General features: G+C 39.2%; 1 protein-coding gene across 1 annotated transcript in view; it reads left to right on the forward strand.

The window, feature by feature from the left end:
* SORCS3 (sortilin related VPS10 domain containing receptor 3) overlaps window positions 1-19,675 on the forward strand; it is a 638,571-nt gene that overhangs the window by 543,562 nt on the left and 75,334 nt on the right. Inside the window, exon 14 of the mRNA XM_056120660.1 lies at window positions 4,482-4,589. Coding sequence (XP_055976635.1) covers window positions 4,482-4,589 — 108 coding nt within the window. The remainder of the gene's footprint in view (window positions 1-4,481; window positions 4,590-19,675) is intronic.

Genomic DNA, 19,675 nt, shown 5'->3' on the forward strand with positions numbered 1-19,675 from the left:
TCTACTTTAATTTTCTCAGTGATACACTTTAATTCACATTTTCATTTCCACTTATTTGTATATTGTTTTTTTCATTATATTGTAAAAAAGATCCACTGAAAGTAGCATCTTCCCTTTTCTTGGTCAATCAGTCAGTCCTAGCTGTAGGACAGAGAACAAGTTCCTCTGCCAAATTAGGCATTAGTAAGGGGTGTGTGTGTGTATGTGTGTGTGTGTGTGTGTGTTTGTATTTGTGTGTGCATGTGTGTGTTTCTGTGTGTATCTGTGCATTTGTGATGCCAGGGATTGAACATAGGGCCTCACATATACAAAACAGGTGCTTAAATGATGGACTGGCTCTATCAATGAATAATTGATCAATGAATCCATGGGAACTTTACTTACGGCAACCCTGCTCATTTCACATATACCTTTGGGCCCAGTAAGGAATTTTTCATTCCTTTGCTCAGTCCAAAATGAGCTATTTAACTGAGGATAAAATGGATCTCATGAGATTACCATCCAATGGAGTTTCCTCAGACACTTTACAAATATGTCATCAAAAAACATTCACACAAGTGACTCTCCATACATAATTTTTTTGATACTCAAGGTACTATATTTTAATATAGTTTTGAGAATTTATTCAGAGGTTTTTTCCTTTTTGGGTCACACACAGCATTGCACAGGGGTTACTCCTGGTTCATGTACTCAGTAATTACTCCTGGCGGTGCTCAAGGGACCATATGGGATGCTGGGAATCAAACCTGGGTTGACCGCATGCAAGGCAAATGCCCTACCTGCTGTGCTATTGCTCCAGCCCCTATTTAGAGAATTTTTTTTGGACATTTTTGGTGGTACTCAGAGTACTTCTAGCTCTGATCTTTAAGACTGTTCCTAATGGTTCTTCACCACATAGTGCGGGGATTGAACTGAGGGTATAACATGCAAATTATGTGCTCACTCTGTTAAGCTATGGACCTTAAACTTATTTTTAGTAGTTATCTTAATCATAGTGATTTTCATATTGGGAATGACATATCAGAAGTTCACCTAGGTATTACATTCCTGGGCTCTCCTGGGCACTCCTTGGCTACAATGATTATAGATAAGGATTTTGGGTGTGTTTGGTGTGTGCTTATGGTATGGCATCTTTGGTCATGGTATGGCCAAAGCATAGCTTTCCCATTTGGGTTTTGTCATATCTTATCTATTTTCCGCACCATTCTTCTAACTTATGCTTTTTATTCTTCCATATGAACTCAGCTCTTACTGGAGGCACTAATCTTCCACAGTTCTCCCACCATCTTGGATTTAATTGTTCCTTGAAGCTTCTAGCTTAAGGTGAAGAAGGCCATGGAAAGGCCCATCCTTGTCTCCTCTGAGGTGTCCTAATTTCTTTGTATAGAGATAACCTCTCTGTTCTCCTATCAGTGAAAGTGACCTCCTTCTCTGGGATGCTGGTGGCATTCACTGTGACTTTCTTTGCAAGTATTAACAACTGACCTTTGTGAGAAAAAACAAATGTTTAATCAGTCAAGGACAGAGGGCTTCTTTGGCTTCATCCTGTTCCTTCTTCTTTTAGTTTACTTCCTAGTAAGACAGAGAATTAATTATATATCATCACTAAAACAAGTTAAAAACAAGGGGTTGTAGAGATAGTAGAGTGGGCAAGGAAAACTTGTCTTGCAGACAGCTGACCGAGTTTTGATCCCAGAATCCTATATATTCCCTTGAACACCCCCAGGAGTGATCCCTAAGCACAGAGCCAAGAGTAAATCCTGAACATATCTAGGTGTTGCCTAGCTACAAAATATTTTTCAAATATCTTATATCCTGGACTCACCAGTGGTAAAACAAATGGTAAGGCACTAGCTGGTTAATGGCCATGGCATACTTCAAAATAGCTAAAATTATTTTAGGTACCAAAAGGATATGTGACAAAATATAAAGTCTATCCGCTAGGTTGCTTTGATTTCCAGTTTTGAAAAAAAGAAGCATGTTTTCTAGAAAATTAGTTCTTGCATTTCCAAATTTCTCTGGGTCAGCTAGCTCAGGGATTCTCAGCCTTTCCCTCACAGTGGCCCTTAGTGTCCTACGGTGGCCCACCATTCACTGTGGCCCCCTGGGATGTCCTGGGCTATACAAATGACCTTTGGACTCCAGTTAATAAATGCTCAGCTAGATTATTTAGCTAGGGCAGCTTTAAAAAAATGACCACAGAGTCTGGAGAGATAGCACAGTGGATAGGGCGTTTGCCTTGCAAGTGACCTACGCAGGTTCAATTCTCAGCATCCCATATGCTACCCCGAGTACTGCCAGGAGTAATTCCTGAGTGCATGAGCCAGGAGTAACCTCTGTGCATTTCCAGTGTGACCCCCCCCAAAAAGCTAAATAAATAAATTAAAATAAAATAAAAAATGACCATATTTTAAAAATTTAAGAGTGCTAAATTGGAATAATTGTCCTAATATCCAGAATCTATTCATCTTGTATCTAATAACAGCATTTGTCCTCTTTCCCTATATCTCCTTATCTTCCCTTCCTGCCCTTCACTGCTGCTTACCAAAAACCAGCTTCAGTTTAGTGATTTTTTCTCTCTACCTAACATTGTATATATACTTTAAATATGTACAAGTTTATATGTGAATATACCTTAATACAGCTGCTTAAAATTTGGGAATTCATAAAAATGTTATGACCAATTGAATTTTGGTTATAGATATAGTCCTCACTATACCATTAGTGTTGAAGATACTAGCTCATTTATCTAACTAGGTAAAGAGATTGATTTTTTCATTTCTTTTAGTCAGTATACTGGTTGAGATGATGAAACAGCAAGACAGGGACAGAGAGTTTGAGAAGGATCGGGAAGTAAATGTGGAGACAGACTTGCAGAGAAATGTCCTTTGTACACCATTTTTGGGACTATGTGGATTGGTAGAGCACTCTTAGTCATTCTTTTTCATTATTAATTTTATTTGTTAAACATTTCTCTGGTACCAGTTACATGCCAGTTTTTCTTAGGCTTTCAGAAATGAATGGTATGACATTTGATTTTTCAAAAGCTAGTAATTTAGTGGGAAATCTGATTATTCTTTGTGAATACGTATATTTAATATCAGGTGTGAGAAATTGTGTAAAAATACATAGATGATGTTCAGGATATATATGAGTCCTTCAGGATAACATATATGATACACACGAGGCCCTGAAATCCAAGATTATAATCTTAAATTGATGGACCGAACTCCCATTAAGCAATCGTGATGGGACAGAGAAAACATGACTAAGTACTGGCAAAGGTGCTGGTCAAGCCTAATTTAATCCCTGATGCCATATATGGCCTCCTAAGCACTTCCAAATGTGATACCTCAGCACAGAGCCAGGAGTAAGAGTTGAGCACTTCAGAATGTGCCCCCACTTCAAAGAAAGTCATCGCCCAGGATAGGCAAAATGGTTCAAGGATTGCAACACATGTTTTGCATATAGGGGCCAGAGTTTGGTCTCCAGCACTATATGGTTTCCCAAATACCACTTCAAGAATAGCCCCTGACCCCCACTCAGTTGTGATGTAACATCCAAAAGGTAAAAATGTTATTACTCAGCACTATATAAGAAAACTTGGTTGTAGTGGGAACATAACACTACTATATAGTGCAAGCTAGAGAATCGTGAGTCATGGAATCATCAAAGAATTAATAATGAACCTGACCAAGAGGGATCGCAGGAAATGAAATGGATAAAACTGTCTTGAGGAAAAGCTGTGAGGGACAGTTTTCAGGAGATGATCTGTATGGACTATGCTCCCAAGGGAACCAAGGAATAAGCAGGTACTTGGAAATGAAGCTGGAAGTGCTCAAGTCTTCAGCATTAGTAACATTTTTTTTCATAGAGCTTCAGATGTGGTGTCCTCCAAGTCCTGGCCCTTTCTCTTCACATTGGACAAAAGATGACCTGTGCTTCCCCCAGAACATCCCAAACACTCAATCCTCATCCCTAAAAGCCCCTTAACGTGGCATCTGGGAAAGAAAATGATCCTAACATCCATCCTGAACAAATCGGAAATTGCTTTTTTTTAGGGTTTGATCTGAAAGACACACATCTCCCTTCCCATAGGGTACACCCCCCTCACTACTCAATTTATCTGTGTCAGAAACTCCAAGAGCTGAATTGATTGTGCTGTAAATTGAACCTCAGCTTGCATTCTGAGTACTTGAAAAGTGACACTCCATCTAGTAAACCCAACTGCTTGGGTTATTTTTTCAATTCTAATATGTTGAAATATTTCTGTAGCTCCATTGCTATCTCTGACTGGTCCAGGAAATGCAGTTTTGATCAAATCTTACAATAATATGGGGATATGTTGAGATTAATGCCTATTGATAATCCAGGCTGCCAGAGAGCAAGATACAAACTATAATTTAATAACCTGAAAAATGGATGCAAAATATTGTGGTTTTATTTCAATTGTCTCTCTCATTTACTTGTCTCCAACCCAGGGTGAGTTTTGACGAGGGTCACTCCTGGGACAAATATGGTTTCACTTCGGTTCCTCTGTTTGTTGATGGTGCTCTGGTGGAAGCGGGAGTGGAGACCCAAATAATGACGTGAGTACTTCTATTGCTGAAGTTGAAAAAAACCCAGAGACCTGAGTTTTGTTCTCACCCAGCTCCTCTATTTATTGTAGAGAATTATTCACCAAGATTTTTCTGCCTAGGTCAGAGCTTTCTCATCTGTAAAATGATAATGTTTATTCTTGCAATCATCAACTCAAGACTGCTGATAAGATTCAAGAAGATAGGCAGCTGGAATAGAGAAGGGATCACTAAGTCAGTGATGGTTGGAGGGATAGTTCGGAATGGGAGAAGTGTGCTGAAAGTAGATAAAGGACCAAACGTGATAGCCTCTCAGTATCTGTATTGAAAAACATAATGCCCCAAAGTAGAGAGAGAGTGTGGGGAAAATCATCTGCCTTAGATAGAGGCAGGGGGAAGGGTAGAATGGGGAGAAGATACTGGGGATATTGGTGATGGAAAATGTGCACCGGTGGAGGGATGGGTGTTTGATCATTGTATGACTGAAACTCAAACATGAAAGCTTTGTAACTGTATCTTATGGTGTTTTAATAAAGAATAAAAAATAAATAAAAGATTCAAGAAGATAGGTATCTAATTGAAAAGTTAAAACTAAGTGGAATTGAAAACAGTATTAAAAGATCCCATTTATAAAAAAAACCCACCAAAACAGGAAGCTTAACTCTATAGAGATATTTTCTATCTTTTCAAAATTGTTCATAACCCTTTATGAAACAGAGTAATCTGCTTGCTTCACAGGAATGTTCACAAAGTCAAGTGGTACAAGTACAGCAGAATGATCTTAAGCTACTTTCTTTATCTGAATTTTTCAAATTGCTAGTGTAATCTCTATCATTATATAAGATATGTTATGAAATATGAGCAAGGATTTCCCATTAAATTCATTGCATCAGAAAGAAGACAACACATTGCATTTGACCAGTAATTTTTCCCAGTTTCCAAAAATGCATTCAAAATAAATTTATCTCACTACCCAAATTTTTAAGTAAGTAAAGTAAAGTAAAGGCCCTCCAGTTGATCGTCGATTTTCTCGAGCGGGCCCAGTAACGTCTCCATTGGAGACTTTGTTGTTACTGTGTCTGGCATATTGAATACTCTCGGTAGCTTGCCGGGCTCTCCGAGAGGGGCGGAGGAGTCGAACTCGGGTCGGCCATGTTGGCCACTTGTAAGGCGAACGCCCTACCCGCTGTGCTATTGCTCCAGCCACGGGGAGGGACGGGCTGATCAGAGGCGGTCAGGGCACTGCCCACCCCCACCCGGCAGCAGGGTGCGACCACACCTACCCCAAATTTTTAAAGTACTCATTATTAAAAAATAAGCTTTCATTTTAAGTTGTCAAATCACTTTATTAAGATACAGTGATATATGGAAGTTTTGCTACAAAATTCATGGACTATATTTAATGTCATTAATACTTAGAGTCTAGATCCTCATCATCTAGTGAGTATGCCACTGATAACATTGCATCAGAAGTCCAAGTTCTAGATGTTCAAGGGCAATATTGTGCTATATATTTTATTTCTAAAATACAGTAACTTGGTGTATGTGTATATATATGTGTGTATATACATATAAATGTAAAAATGTATACTGGCTGCATGTTTTCAAGTATATATTATATAGGTTTATACAAAAATATATTTACTTGTATGTATGCATATATAAAAACAGATACTTGAAGTAGAGATACAGTGAGATAAAAATCTCATGGATCTAGTGTCCTAGAAAGACCTTTGAAAAGTTAGATCTTCCAGTCCATCCTTCACGCCCTACCGAGGCCGCCAGTTGCCCCCCACTAGCGGCTCTCTAGCACGGCCACAACTCCAGAGCACAGAAACCAATCTCTTAATTATCTGACTCTCAGTAGAAATACTTCCAGGGTTAATTAGCAAAATAGCGGAAATCCAAAACCAACATTTAATTCTTGAACGCAGCTGTAGAAAGTGAATCACTTCACAATGCTTTCTCAGCATGTCTGATGTGGGGGGACGGGGTAAACTCTAAATAATAGTGGTGCATCTTTTATTGAAACAATGAATCTAATCAAAGCAGATAAAGTGTCAACTAGAACTCATCTGCCTCGCAGGCATTGGGAGGGGTGGGGGGCGGGGTTTTATTGGGGTTCTTCATGGTAAAAAATAAGTATTGGTAAAGGGAAAGGTGTTTGATATTTGCATGACTGAGACCTAAACCTGAAAGCTTTGTAACTTTTCCCACAGTGATTCAATAAATAAATTATTAAAAAATAGTTAGATCATCAAAAAACATTTTAATGACATCTACTTCATGTCAAATACTGGATAAACAAATAAGAATCCCTGACTTTCATGGAGTATGCATACTCAGATATAAAATAAATATAATTTGCCTTTGAATCTGTCATGTTATCCACAACATTCTGCCCCCAAATTAATATTTTTATAAATAAATGCAAAGAAGTGAATGGATGCCTAGGAATATTAGTATTTTAGTTCATAAAGAGTTCTGGTTAGGACTTGACTTTTCCCATTTATCATACATTCTTCAGTTATTTATCAGATATACAAAAGAAAGCTGCCACTTTTTTTAGGACTTCCTCTGATGTGGCCCTCAAAGAGTTTGACTGTTGACTCTTTAAGTTACATCATGCCAAGACACAGATTCAAGCAGGTTATGCAGACAGATACAGATAATTCAAAAGTCAAACTTTTCCTGTTTGGGTACCAAAACACAATAGTTCTCTTTTTAGAGAATGTGCTTGAGGCTCAGGTCCACTACCAACAGAATTCAACTGCCCAGTCCTCAATTCTTAGGACTGTCAAGGACTGTGATGTTTAGAAGCCACCAAAACTACATCTAGTGGTGTAGGCATGGTGGTGGTGTTGGCAATGGCAGGGATTGAACCCAGGGTCTTGCCCATGCCCCGCATGTACTCTACCAACATGAGCTCTCTCCTTGACCTAATGGTTTATTTTAACTTTATATCCATCTTATAACAAATTTAGCCTACAGTTTTTATTTCTGAAGGCCGTTTATATATAATACCTGCTTCTTTGGGGCATTCCTTTGAACATCATACCACATATACACCAGTGCTAGATGATCTGGCATTCCCTGGCAAGCTTAAGGCTAATGTTTAAATTCTGTGTTCATCTAATCTTGAAGGGTTTTACTTTTTCAGCTCAGAATAGCTGGTCACATGGATGTGAGGGAGCTTGACCTTGGAGACAACCTATTTACTGATGAGATGAAATAGAGTCCATCTTTTCCTTCCCTCTCCATGGCATTGTGTCTATCCTCTTTCAACATCGCTTCTTCAGTTACTTTAAATGCAAGTAAATAGAAGAAAAGGAGCTAGACTAGCACGTAATTTTCTTGGATGGGTTTAGGACTTAGTGGTACTTTTTTTTTTCCTTTCATATTTTGGAGGTAATCGTTCAACCAGGTTAAACGATTCAGGCTATCTCTTTTCAATATTTCAGTAAATGCAGAGCTTGTATAGTAAAACACTATGGTGCAAGTTTTGTCAGACTCTTCAGAGAGGCAGAACAATGAGCCCTGGAGGAAAAGCCAACAGGCCTTTTTTGGTCTCCATTCTAGTCAAAATTTCAAAAGAACTTTAAAACTAAGTGGTCCACTAGCTTCATATATATTTTTCTCTTGTGGAATAGCAATGGATACGTGCAAAGCAGGCATTATAGTTGTATATTTACATTAAGAGCTATAAGGACAGGATCCACTGGAGATCAAATGCTTCACTGTGCCCATTTTAATACAATCTAGTAGTGCAACATGCCATTTGAATTCAGTTAGGCCCCTCTGTGGACACCTGCTCTGTAGCTCAGCTGTCCTTAGGCATCAGAAAGGGCCACAAGATCTTTCATTCTAAGGCTTTAGGCATTATCTTGCTAACTACATTTAGAAGATTTAAATATGTTAGCAACGCATGATGGTATGATGGTGATTTTTGTATAAGTTTCACTGGACCACCTACAGATATTTGATCAAATATTCTGGGTGTTCTGGTGAGGGTCTTTCCCCCCCTAAAATATTTAATACCTTTTGGGGGCTATTGAAGAAACCAATGCTTCTAAGAAGTTCTCAGGCCTATGTGCCAAGGGCAGTAAGTTGTACACTAATCATTAAAGGTAAAGGTAAAGGTAAAGGCCCTCCCGTTGATCGTCAATTTGCTCGAGCGGGCCCAGTAACGTCTCCATTGGAGACTTTGTTGTTACTGTGTTTGGCATATCGAATACTCTCGGTAGCTTGCCGGGCTCTCCGAGAGGGGCAGAGGAATCGAACTCGGGTCGGCCATGTTGGCTGCTTGTAAGGCGAACACCCTACCCGCTGTGCTATCGCTCCAGCCCAGAATCCCAATTATATGAGCAGGACATGAGCAAAGGGAAATAAAAACTCATGCAGAAGGTGACAACTGAGGTAATCTGGAAAAATTTTAAAGCATTTCACTAATGAAAAAACAACTTGTAAGTATATAATACACATTTGAAGAAATCAGACACATTGAACAGTTTTGTTGAGTACTGCAGCTTCAGTGCCTAAAGGATGCCTTGGCATATCATAGGTTGGCACAGTTGTCTTTTCATTTTCTGCTTGCAGGATTGAATAGTCTATGGGCATTGGATGGAATAAATGAGTGAATGAATTTATAAATTAATCTTTGGGTCCTTGATAATGTTACCACTATTTTGATCAAAGTGATTTCTAAGACAGCCTTTGATAAACTTGATTTTAGACGTTCAGATATTATGGAGCTGGAGCGATAGCACAGCGGTAAGGCGTTTGCCTTGCATGCAGCCAACATGGCCGACCTGAGTTCGATTCCTCCACCCCTCTCGGAGAGCCCGGCAAACTACTGAGAGTATCTCGCCCGCACAGCAGAGCCTGCCAAGTCACCCGTGATGTATTCGATATGCCAAACACAGTAACAACAAAATCTCCAATGGAGATGTTACTGGGCCCGCTCGAGCAAATCAATGAACAACGGGAGGGCCAGATATTATGAAATGTTTGCATCAGAATCCAGTTGTTGCAGATTATAGGGGGCAGAAGAGTGGATAGAATCAGTGCTTTCTGAGTCTATGAATAACTGTGTTTGGGCAGATTATGAAGCCGACCGGTGGGGTTGTGGGAGGCATCTGGCACAAAGGGATACCTCAAAATGAGGATCTCCTAAGAATGATTTCTTATTTCTTGCACTTCAAGCATAAGCCTACCATACTAGTCCCAGGAGGCCAGGGCACAGGGAGAATAGAGCTTTTCAACCATGCCACTCAGTAGTGGGTTTTGTGCGGGAGATTTCCTCCCAGTTTGCTGGCTTGGGCTTTGCTTAGTTTTGCTGTTCTTTTTTTTCCTACTGTCTTTTCAAATGTGATTATTTCAACATCTTCCCGGTAACTTTGACAGGAACCATCTAGTCTAGCCTAATTCGCAGTGAAATGTGACCATTCTTATTACTTAAGGCTGAGGACAGACAGGGCAGGCTGATTGGCAAGTTGGAGGGCCTCTTGCCTTCTCAGCTAGCTGCTCTCCACTGACACGCCTATAGCTGTTAGAGAACTTGGGTATTTGTTCCTGTGTTTCTTGAAAGGTTTGCCCTCCAATTAGTGTTTTAAGGAGAGCTATTTCTTGCTGGCCTCAGATGTGGAATTAAATGGGGAAAAAACATTGTTTTCCTCAAAGCGACATTTGAAATCCTTTCTTGATAGGAAATGTTTGAACCACTTTGTTACAATTTAGCTGATCTTTTACAGGGGCTAGGGAGAAAGGAGAACCTTATAAAAATCCCAGAGGTAAATGCACAGGATGTATGGAAGAGAGCAGAGAGTTGTGAGCAGGAGTGACAATTGTGTCTATTCAGCATTTTCACTTTGTCTCCAATATCTCATAAGCACTTTCTCAAACTTGATTTCCCTGAAAATTCCCAGCCACTGTGCAGGGTAGATCTGATTATCATCATTGGACAGATGAGAACACTGAGACCCAGAGAATCTAAGTGCAAAGCTCATACTCACAGCAAGAGGGGAAAAAAAAACACGGAGTCTAGAGTCTAAGCAATGATTATTTCAAACATCAGGCATCAGTGCTGACGTTTAAAGAAAGGTGCTCGTTTACCAAGGTTTTCTCATTAAAGGTCCACAGGAAAGAGAGAGTGGAAGGATGGCAGTTGTTAATATTGATGAGTAGCTACCACAAAGACAGGCGATAAGTCACCTTGGATTACAGATACAATACACTTTGAATAATTATATTATGAAAATATAATCTCTGACGAGCTATAAAGAGGTGAAAGCACTGGAGAAGAGATAAAGGATAATGTTTGAGGCAAATTGTTACCATGGAATAGCAAACATGTGACAAACTAGAATGCTGGTAAAGGCTTTGTGGCATTGCAAAGAGGAAGAAGAGATGGCACAGTAGACCGGGGAGAGTGGGTTCCAGCATGCTGCTTTTGGACTATTATCCCCAGCCTGCAGAGGTGAGAGAGAGGAATCAAAGGGGTTAGAGATACCTTTAACAAATTGCTAAGGGTCTAAGTTCTGACTCTCTGCACATCTGCTTCTAATTAGCAAATATCTGATTCATTGTAGCCAAAGCAGAAGAGTCAAAATGAAAGTAGAGTCATTATATTTTGCCCAGAAAAGTAAGCAACCCCCAAAGCTGCAGAGGTTTAAGAGGAAAGAAACAAAGGAATTTCCTCTAAAGAGACTGTGACCACAGGCATAGCAGGGAGCATGCTCTAAAATACAGCCCGAGCACAACGCGGAGATCCAGCCTGAGCTTAAATGCATTGTTTAGCCTCAAGTAACTGCATCTGATAAAGTGGTTGGAAATGAACCAGCGCTGCTTCCATTGATCTGTTTTTCAATTTTCTGTTGTTTGCTGGAAAAGTCTGGCTTACTTTGCCCAAAGTAAGTCATTCAAGTAATCTGCAAATCCAGTGGAACTCCCAAGTCATTGCCTCTCAGGATGCATACTTGATTCAGATTTTTCCGGTTATCACCAGTCTTGCCATCAGCTCAATGAACTGCTCTCATTTCTGCCCAGAAAGTTATGCCCTTATAGAGATTTGGGCGATACTGGGATGGACTGGAAGTGAATAACCATCTGAAAGACAAAGGCTCATTTTGATTAGTGAATTGCCAAGTGGGATGCTTTGAGCTTGGTGGAGGACAACGAGTTTTGAAAATCTACTCTCAAGGCCAGTACTTAACTTGCCACTTCCACCCTTGGGATCTTAATTACTTTTCAGCCTTACTCTGTGCTTGGATTCTTCAAAGGGTTGTGAAAATTAAGTCAAATATTTGTGGTCTTAACAGGGCTTCTTGTAGGAAAGAACTTGGTGAAGTCGAGGAGTGGCCTGCAAACTTTCTGTATCGATTTTAGCTTTTGCTGAACTCAGAATCTTTGTTGCAACCTCTGGACTCTCCTGATTTTGTGCAAAAGCTATTGTAGGCCCCAGGTTATTGCTGTTGGGACAGTGATGGGGGATCAAATATACATTGTGCCATGATTTTTGCACACTTACCTTGGTGCTTTCAAGTTTTGCACATCTGGTTTTGGTGATCAAACACCTGTTGTGTTGACTGGGTATCATGCACTTCTTTAGTCATAGTGTTCGTACACATGGAGTAACTCTTCGTTAATGGTGTTCTAGCAGATTCTTGTTGTAGTGATCACTGAGAATTACACTCCTGGCTGTAAGAGTCACACATCTTTTTCAACTTGCAGTGACCTTTGGGGGTTGCACACATTAGTTGTGTGTGTACACACACACACACACACACACACACACACACAAACCTTGCTGTGTCAAGCTAGACATAAACCTTTGTTGTAGCACTGGGGATTCCAGCCAGCAGAGCTCACATCACTGCTTGTGAGCAACACTGGGAATCAAGGTTGCATCCTCATTTTTGCAAGGCAGGTACTTTTGTTGTTGAGCCAAACCCATTGATACTGTTCTCTTTCAGACCATTTCTTTTATTCCTGACACAGATCAATAATGAATCTGATGTATATCCTTCCAGTACATATGCTGATATCTTTGGTGTACATTTAACTATCCATGAAATATTTGTAGTTTTGTTCTATATTCGATTTTTCCGCCCCTCTCGGAGAGCCTGGCAAGTTGCCGAGAGTATCTCACCCCACAGCAGAGCCTGGCAAGCTCCCCGGGATGTATTCGATATGCCAAACACAGTAACAACAAAGTCTCCGATGGAGACGTTACTGGGCCCACTCGAGCAAATCGATGATCAACGGGAGGGCCTTTACCTTTACCTTACCTTGTTCTATGTGTCCTAAAATGTGTAATTTATCTAAAGGATATAATTTCCTTATCTGTTTCTGTCATTATCAATCACTTAGGGGCATAGCCATCTGGTCCATATACTTAAGAACATTTTTTAATTGTAGCGTAGGTAAGACCATTATATTTGTGCCAAAGTACATGGTATTGATGTACTAAGTTACAGCACTCTACCACCATCTCAGTCTACACAAACCTTTCACATTGTAACTATGCCACCTCTTGTCCAGTCACCATTCCTTCCTCTCTCCACTATTACTGATTGATCAGTAACATTCTGTCTTGGCATTAGTAAGTATAATTGATTTCTCTAATCTCCTGTCAACATTTGGATGGCTCCTGGCTTCGCACTATCACTAACAAAATTTTCCCAGTCTTAGCACAAACCTATCCAAGTTCTCTGAGGTCTTGAGAATCTATGAGAATGTTCTTAAATACCTACAAATAGAATTTCTGAGTCACAGTGGTTGGCATTGTCACTTTTCAGATTTTTTAAAATCGTAGTTATTTCTGCAATTAGTGTGTGATATCTTTTTTTCTGACTGAAAGGTTTATCTGGTTTACAAATACCTTTTTATTCATTATCCCTGTCTTTTGACACAGTGTTTTATGGAGGTGCTTGGCAGATATATGCCAGGCGAATAATATTATTGAACTGGACTGCATACTATACATAGGGAGGAGTTTGATTTTATCTCTTGCTGCAGGATTTGATACAAAGAAGGAGACTGAGAAATGATGACTGTAAGGGTAAAAGAAAACAAGTTGTCCCTCCTCCACTCCTCTCCTAAAGATTTTTTTTTATTTCTGTGTATATTTTTTCAAATTCCCATATTGAACATGCTCATCCCCACCTTGTTTCCATCTCTTCCTAACACCAAATTCCTGGATCATCTTCCCAGTTGCACTGACTGCAGTTTCTAAGCTTTTATAAAGGACTTTCAAATACATTGAAGGAACTTCCCAAGTTTTGAGAAAAGACTCCCAGTTGATTCCGTATAGAAATGGTTTCTTTAGATTGATTTTAAAAGGCAGCCTGCTTTTTTTTTTCTGCTTGGCTCCCTTGCTTTTTGGTCTCTTTCTCTATAATTCTCTCTACCTGCCTCCTCTCAGGTACTCTATTGCAATCCTTTTAATCCCTGCCTCTTTCCACCATCTCACAGATCATTGTATCTTGTAACTAACACAAGCTCTGCTTGCAGCTTCCTTGCTGTTGATCCCCTGCCTATTTCTATTAAGGTCTAGTTCACGTCTCACTTTCACTTAATGCAATTCCCCTGTAGCTGCTGACCTCCTTTACTGCTAATCCCATCTACACCCTAATGGGAAAACAATCAGGTGGCATGGATGCACACCAATAGCCAGGGATGTGGCCTGAATTTCCAGAGTCTGACAACTGTTGTTGGTTAATGGCTGGCCTTCTCAGAACATTGCTTTTTCTGCTTTGAAATTGCTCCTCAGCTGCTTCCTCCATGGAGACAGAAAGGAGGGTTTATGGAGGCAGCGGGCAAGAGGATACCTGGGGAGCCTCGGTCTTTTAGAGAGAAATTGACTCTATAGGAACATTAGAAAAAGGAGTGACGTGTCCCCGTGTATCAATTTGCTTTTACAAGAAGAATTATTAGTTCTTTATTTAACAATTCATAGTGCTACAAGCAGATGCTGTTCTGAGAGTTCTGGGAGCTGAGTTAGGACATAAACAGGATAGTCAAGGTCTTTACTGATGGGAAGTTTACATTCTGAAATCTATTCATTTCCTTTCCTAAAGAAGAAACACCAGTTTTGCATAAATCTCACTTCATCTCTAGTATTCCTAGAATCGGTTCTGTAATTCGATTATGAGCTTTTAATGGTGGTGGTGCTTTAACGGTGATGCTAGTGTGTGGATGTTTGAGAAATGGAGAGAGAAAGAGAGATAGACAGAATCAACCTCATGGTAGCTGTAATGTTCAGTCACAGATTTTAAGCCTCGTTCTGGTTTCTGCTTATTGCTTATCTCCTAGTCTGAGAATGCACTACACTGTTGATGACTAGAAGTGAACAACACAGGATATTTAAGGTAGCTACTTCCTGAGGGATTTCTAGTTTTTAATCTATGGATTTTTTATAGTTTCTATTTTTTATGGGAGCCAGATATTTTTGTAATGAGTAAAGGGGTATTATTAAAGTGTATACATTAAAATGTATCTAGTAGCTAGAAAGAGAAGGGCTATAGTAGTATATGAGAGTTATTTTGGGGGGTAAACCTTATTCTGTCTTTAAGGTCTTGCTCTAAAGTATGCCAGAGTCTTAACTCTTACCATTGCTTTCCCTCCTAAAGTTCTGAATATATTAAGACTAAATCATTTCCAATAAACAGGCTATTCTCACCTAATCGAAGACAGGAAGGGAAAATAGACAAATCCTACTCATAAAATAAAAATTCAGGAACTTGCTAGATAGTGGCTTCTAATGAAGTAGTGCTCTAAATAATTTCTTCAAGGTCATCTGGTTAATTTATGCTGCATTTGTAAGATATTGTGTATTTTAAAAATTAATGAAAGATTTAATTATAGCAGGGTTGCCTGTGACCTTTTGTGAAATGACTTCATCATAAATCTGCAGGCATTTCAGAACTGTTTTCCAGGTTTCTAATAATTTGCTCTCAAATTAATGACATCTAGCCAGCGAAAGGCATCAAGGCTGGTTAAAAGGATTGAGTAGGAATTTGCAGTTTCCTAGCAATGCTGAATTCTAGGTCCTGGATGGAGGTGGCAGAGAAGATGGGATATGACTCATCAGAATCCACCGCAAGCTCACTGTTGACCTAGACAAATGAGAAATAAGTAAGTCTACAGGAAGAATTCATCGCCAGCCTGGGTTATTGCAGAGCATTTTATCTGGAACACATTTATCTATAGAAGTGCGAGTAGAACAGGAACAAGGAGAGGGTTATTTCACCCTGTTATTTATCTCAAGGAGTTCTCCCTCATTCACAAATTCAAGAATTCCATCAGCCCTCCCACTTGCTGGGTACCAGGTCTCAACTGAGATACCTAACCCGGGTATCTCCACATGCCTTAGGGATGCAGTGAGAATACCCAGACTGTCCCTGGAGGGAACTAGGCTCACTTCCCCAGAAAGGAAACATCATTATCTATGCCACTCTGATAATTCATTTGATCCAGCAGAGTGAAGAGAAAGACTGTGCAGAGGAATGTCACAGATTAACACAGCAAAGGAAAATTCTTCTTTTTGTGGAAATCATTATCTATAGCTCCAAAGTAAGACTCATGTTTGAAAATCCCAAACACTCATTAGATGCTGGAACCTTGGAAAAAAGCCAGTAAGAATATAGAAAGTGAGTCTCGACTGAAGCATTCCTAAGTGAGCCATAGCCCTGAATAAGATAATTTCTCTGTTCTGCATTCCTCCATCAATTACTCATGGCACTGTAATCATACATGGCACATCATGACTCAGCTTGCAAGCTGTGGAGTAGTCCATGAAAAGCAATTAGTGTGGGAGAAAGAGTCGAATTTTAGGAGACTTCACTGCTGATGTTTTGTTCTTTAGCAGTTACTGCTTTATTCAGGCTTGGTTTCCTTAGCTAGATTGTGAAAGGATTAGGTCAAATGTTCTTCCTGAAGGATTGTTCACAGTGGACTCAGTTCATCCTCCAGAATTATATTAGTCTGGTTTTTACTTCTGTATCCTAACAGTTCTCAACCAGAGGCCAAACCAATAAAGATTGTCATCATTCAGATTCAAATACATAATTCTCCACATATTACATGCTTTAAACTTTGAGATAAACAGGGCTGTAATTGGAGCTTTAGCTGAATGGTTCTCTGAATATTTTTTGTGAATATTTCCCTTTTATTCCTTCCCCTAAGTGTGCTTTTAGTTTTTACACTTCATGATGTTTCTGTTTTTGTGCAAGCAGTGTACCAGTTGATCTTTATCTTGAGATAAGAAATTTCACTGTACCCTCCATGCCCATAGCAAAGGGCTAAACTGTGTGGTCAAACAATAGCTAATGGATTTTGGAGCACTTAAAAAATGGTGTGAGCATTGATGGAGGCATAGGGATGAGATCTATGTTTTTACATTAACACCTTCTACCTCAGTTGGCTTCCTGATTCCAAAGGCTTATAGAGCCTTGTTGGGTGAGTTCTTATCTTTGAACATTGGCTTCCTAATCTGCAAAGTGAAAAAATTATTTTTCAAAGTGAAAATTAAAAAATAAAGCAAGACGGTCCATACAAGGCAGTCAGCATACTCAGTTGTTCAATAAGTTATTACTAGCTATTACTAGTATTCATATTTATTTTTGGGCTGGAGCGATAGCACAGCGGGTAGGGCGTTCACCTTACAAGCGGCCAACATGGCCGACCCGAGTTCGATTCCTCTGCCCCTCTCGGAGAGCCCGGCAAGCTACCGAGAGTATTCGATATGCCAGACACAGTAACAACAAAGTCTCCAATGGAGACGTTACTGGGCCCGCTCGAGCAAATCGACGATCAACGGGAGGGCCTTTATTTAATTGATGTAGTAGAAGACCAAGTGTCTTCATTGTCTTATAGAGATTACTGGAATATGAAAGCATAGGCATAATATCAATGCCCAAAATTCTCAGGCACCCAAAAAATGAATCAGCTAAATTTTGATAATTTTATACTATTATATCAATATTCATACTCATATATATTTTTATTTAAAACTATATATTATAGTACAGTTAAACCTCAGAATTCTGTTAGGTACTCTCATTGTCTTCATTTTGCAGATGTGGAAACTCAAATATATATGTCTGAAGAACTTTCCATAGATCTCTGTGGTTTGAATCTGACTTGTCTGATGCCAATACATGTAACTCTATCCAGTTCTTTCTATGCCTCTGAGATAATAAATTTATAACATGGATTAACGGTATATATGATAAATCTTATTTTAATAGAAAATTAAGAGTTTAAAATCTAGTAAGTAGAATAAAATGCCATGGACTTTTATATTCCATGGGTCTTTATTTGTTTTAAACTATTTATTTTTATTTAATTAAATCATGATTTACAAAGTTATTGATACATGAGACTTAGACATAATAGTATTCTTATAGCAACCCTACCACAAGTGTCAATTTCCCTTCACTAGTGTTTTCATGTTCCGTCCCTTACTCTGCCTACTTGAGACCTTGACAGGTCCGTTTCAAAGTTTGGTGGTTGTAGTTTAGGTATCATGAATTCAGTATTGTTGAGACTGTGCTTTGAATATATAGTGATATCACTCTCCCATATCACCAGTATATCCAATGCATCATTTTTTATAGCTGAGTAGTATTCCATTGAGTATGAATCAGTAGTCACGTTGGTTGTGATTCTTGCACATGTGCTGCTTAGAAGTCACACTCATTTGATTGTGTTTGCACACATTCTGGTTGTGATGTTCATACATCTTTGGTTGTAATTCTGATGAGGGGTTGCGCCCTTTAGTTGAAGTGCTCATACATATCTGACCCTGTACTGCTACTGATGGTGCCAGAGACCCTAGGTAGCAAAGCTGCTGCAACCATGCTCATTTCATGTGCCAGCACTGGAAAATGACTTCCCGGCCCCACTATTGCAAGGCAGGTACTTTTTAGCAGTGGGAATCCTCTGGATCTCATGAGTTGTTTTATTTTTGGTGTTGAGTAGTTTGAGTTATTTCAATAGGGAATATTTTAATAAACTTGCTTAGAATCCAATAGACCAAAGCACAAAAAGGTTAGTTGTTCTGAGTTATAAATAATAACATTACCAAGTTTAACTTAAAATACCTCTGAAACCCTCGACCCCTCAAAACATGGACATTTTAAAGAAAAGACATATATATTTTTAAATGGGAAGACAGTGGGCAGAGAAAGTCTGATTATAATTCCATGGAGCTGGTATCATTCAGATCAGGTTTTCTTACAGTTTTACAAATAAAGTTTCAAAATAAAATTATGATAAGAATTACATGGTTGAAAAACTTTCCTGTTTGGAAAAAAATATCTATGGGCTATTTTAAAAATCTTCCTTGCTTTCTTTAACACTGTTGAGTGTATCCCCAGTCATCTCCTACCCTTTTAAATAAATAACAAAGTGTTATAACAAGTTTAATGCACTATCTCTCCAGCATCATCCTTTAGTCCAAAAATATCTCTTCAATGAATGTTGCTTGTAAAACTGAATAGTCACATGAAAAATAATACAAAAAATAATCTCATACCATGGTAGAAGTTAACTCAAGTAGATTAAAGACAGTGCTGTTAGACCTACATCCATATGGTGCTTCAAAAAAGCACAGAAAAAATTCTCCATGGTTTAGCTGTGTCTCTGGTGATGGGATTCCACTGGGGGGGGGGGGGAAGCAAAAATAAACAAATGAGATCACATCAAACTGAAGAGAATTTCCTTCCTTCCTTCCTTCCTTCCTTCCTTCCCTCCCTCCCTCCCTCCTTTCTTTATTTCTTTATTTCTTTCTTCTTTCATTTTCTTTCTTTTTCCTGTTTACTCCTAGTTCTGTGCTTAGAGATCACTCTTAATAAGGGTATGGGTGCCTGATATGGTGCCTGGGATTGAGCTTGTTTGGCCACGTGCAAGGCAAGCACCGTCACCTGCTGTACTATTTCTCTAGCCCCGAATTTTATTAACTTGAAAAATTAGAAAAAGTTCTATGAAATATTTTAATTTTTAAATATTTTTCTTTGTATTTATCTTGCTGATAGTTACTGCCCATCATTTGACTGAGACTTATAGGTTGGACAGGATTTGGGGAAAGGCATTCCTAC

Source organism: Sorex fumeus, unplaced genomic scaffold, assembly GCF_029834395.1.
Source record: "Sorex fumeus unplaced genomic scaffold, SorFum_2.1 ptg000043l, whole genome shotgun sequence".
NCBI lineage: Eukaryota > Metazoa > Chordata > Mammalia > Eulipotyphla > Soricidae > Sorex > Sorex fumeus.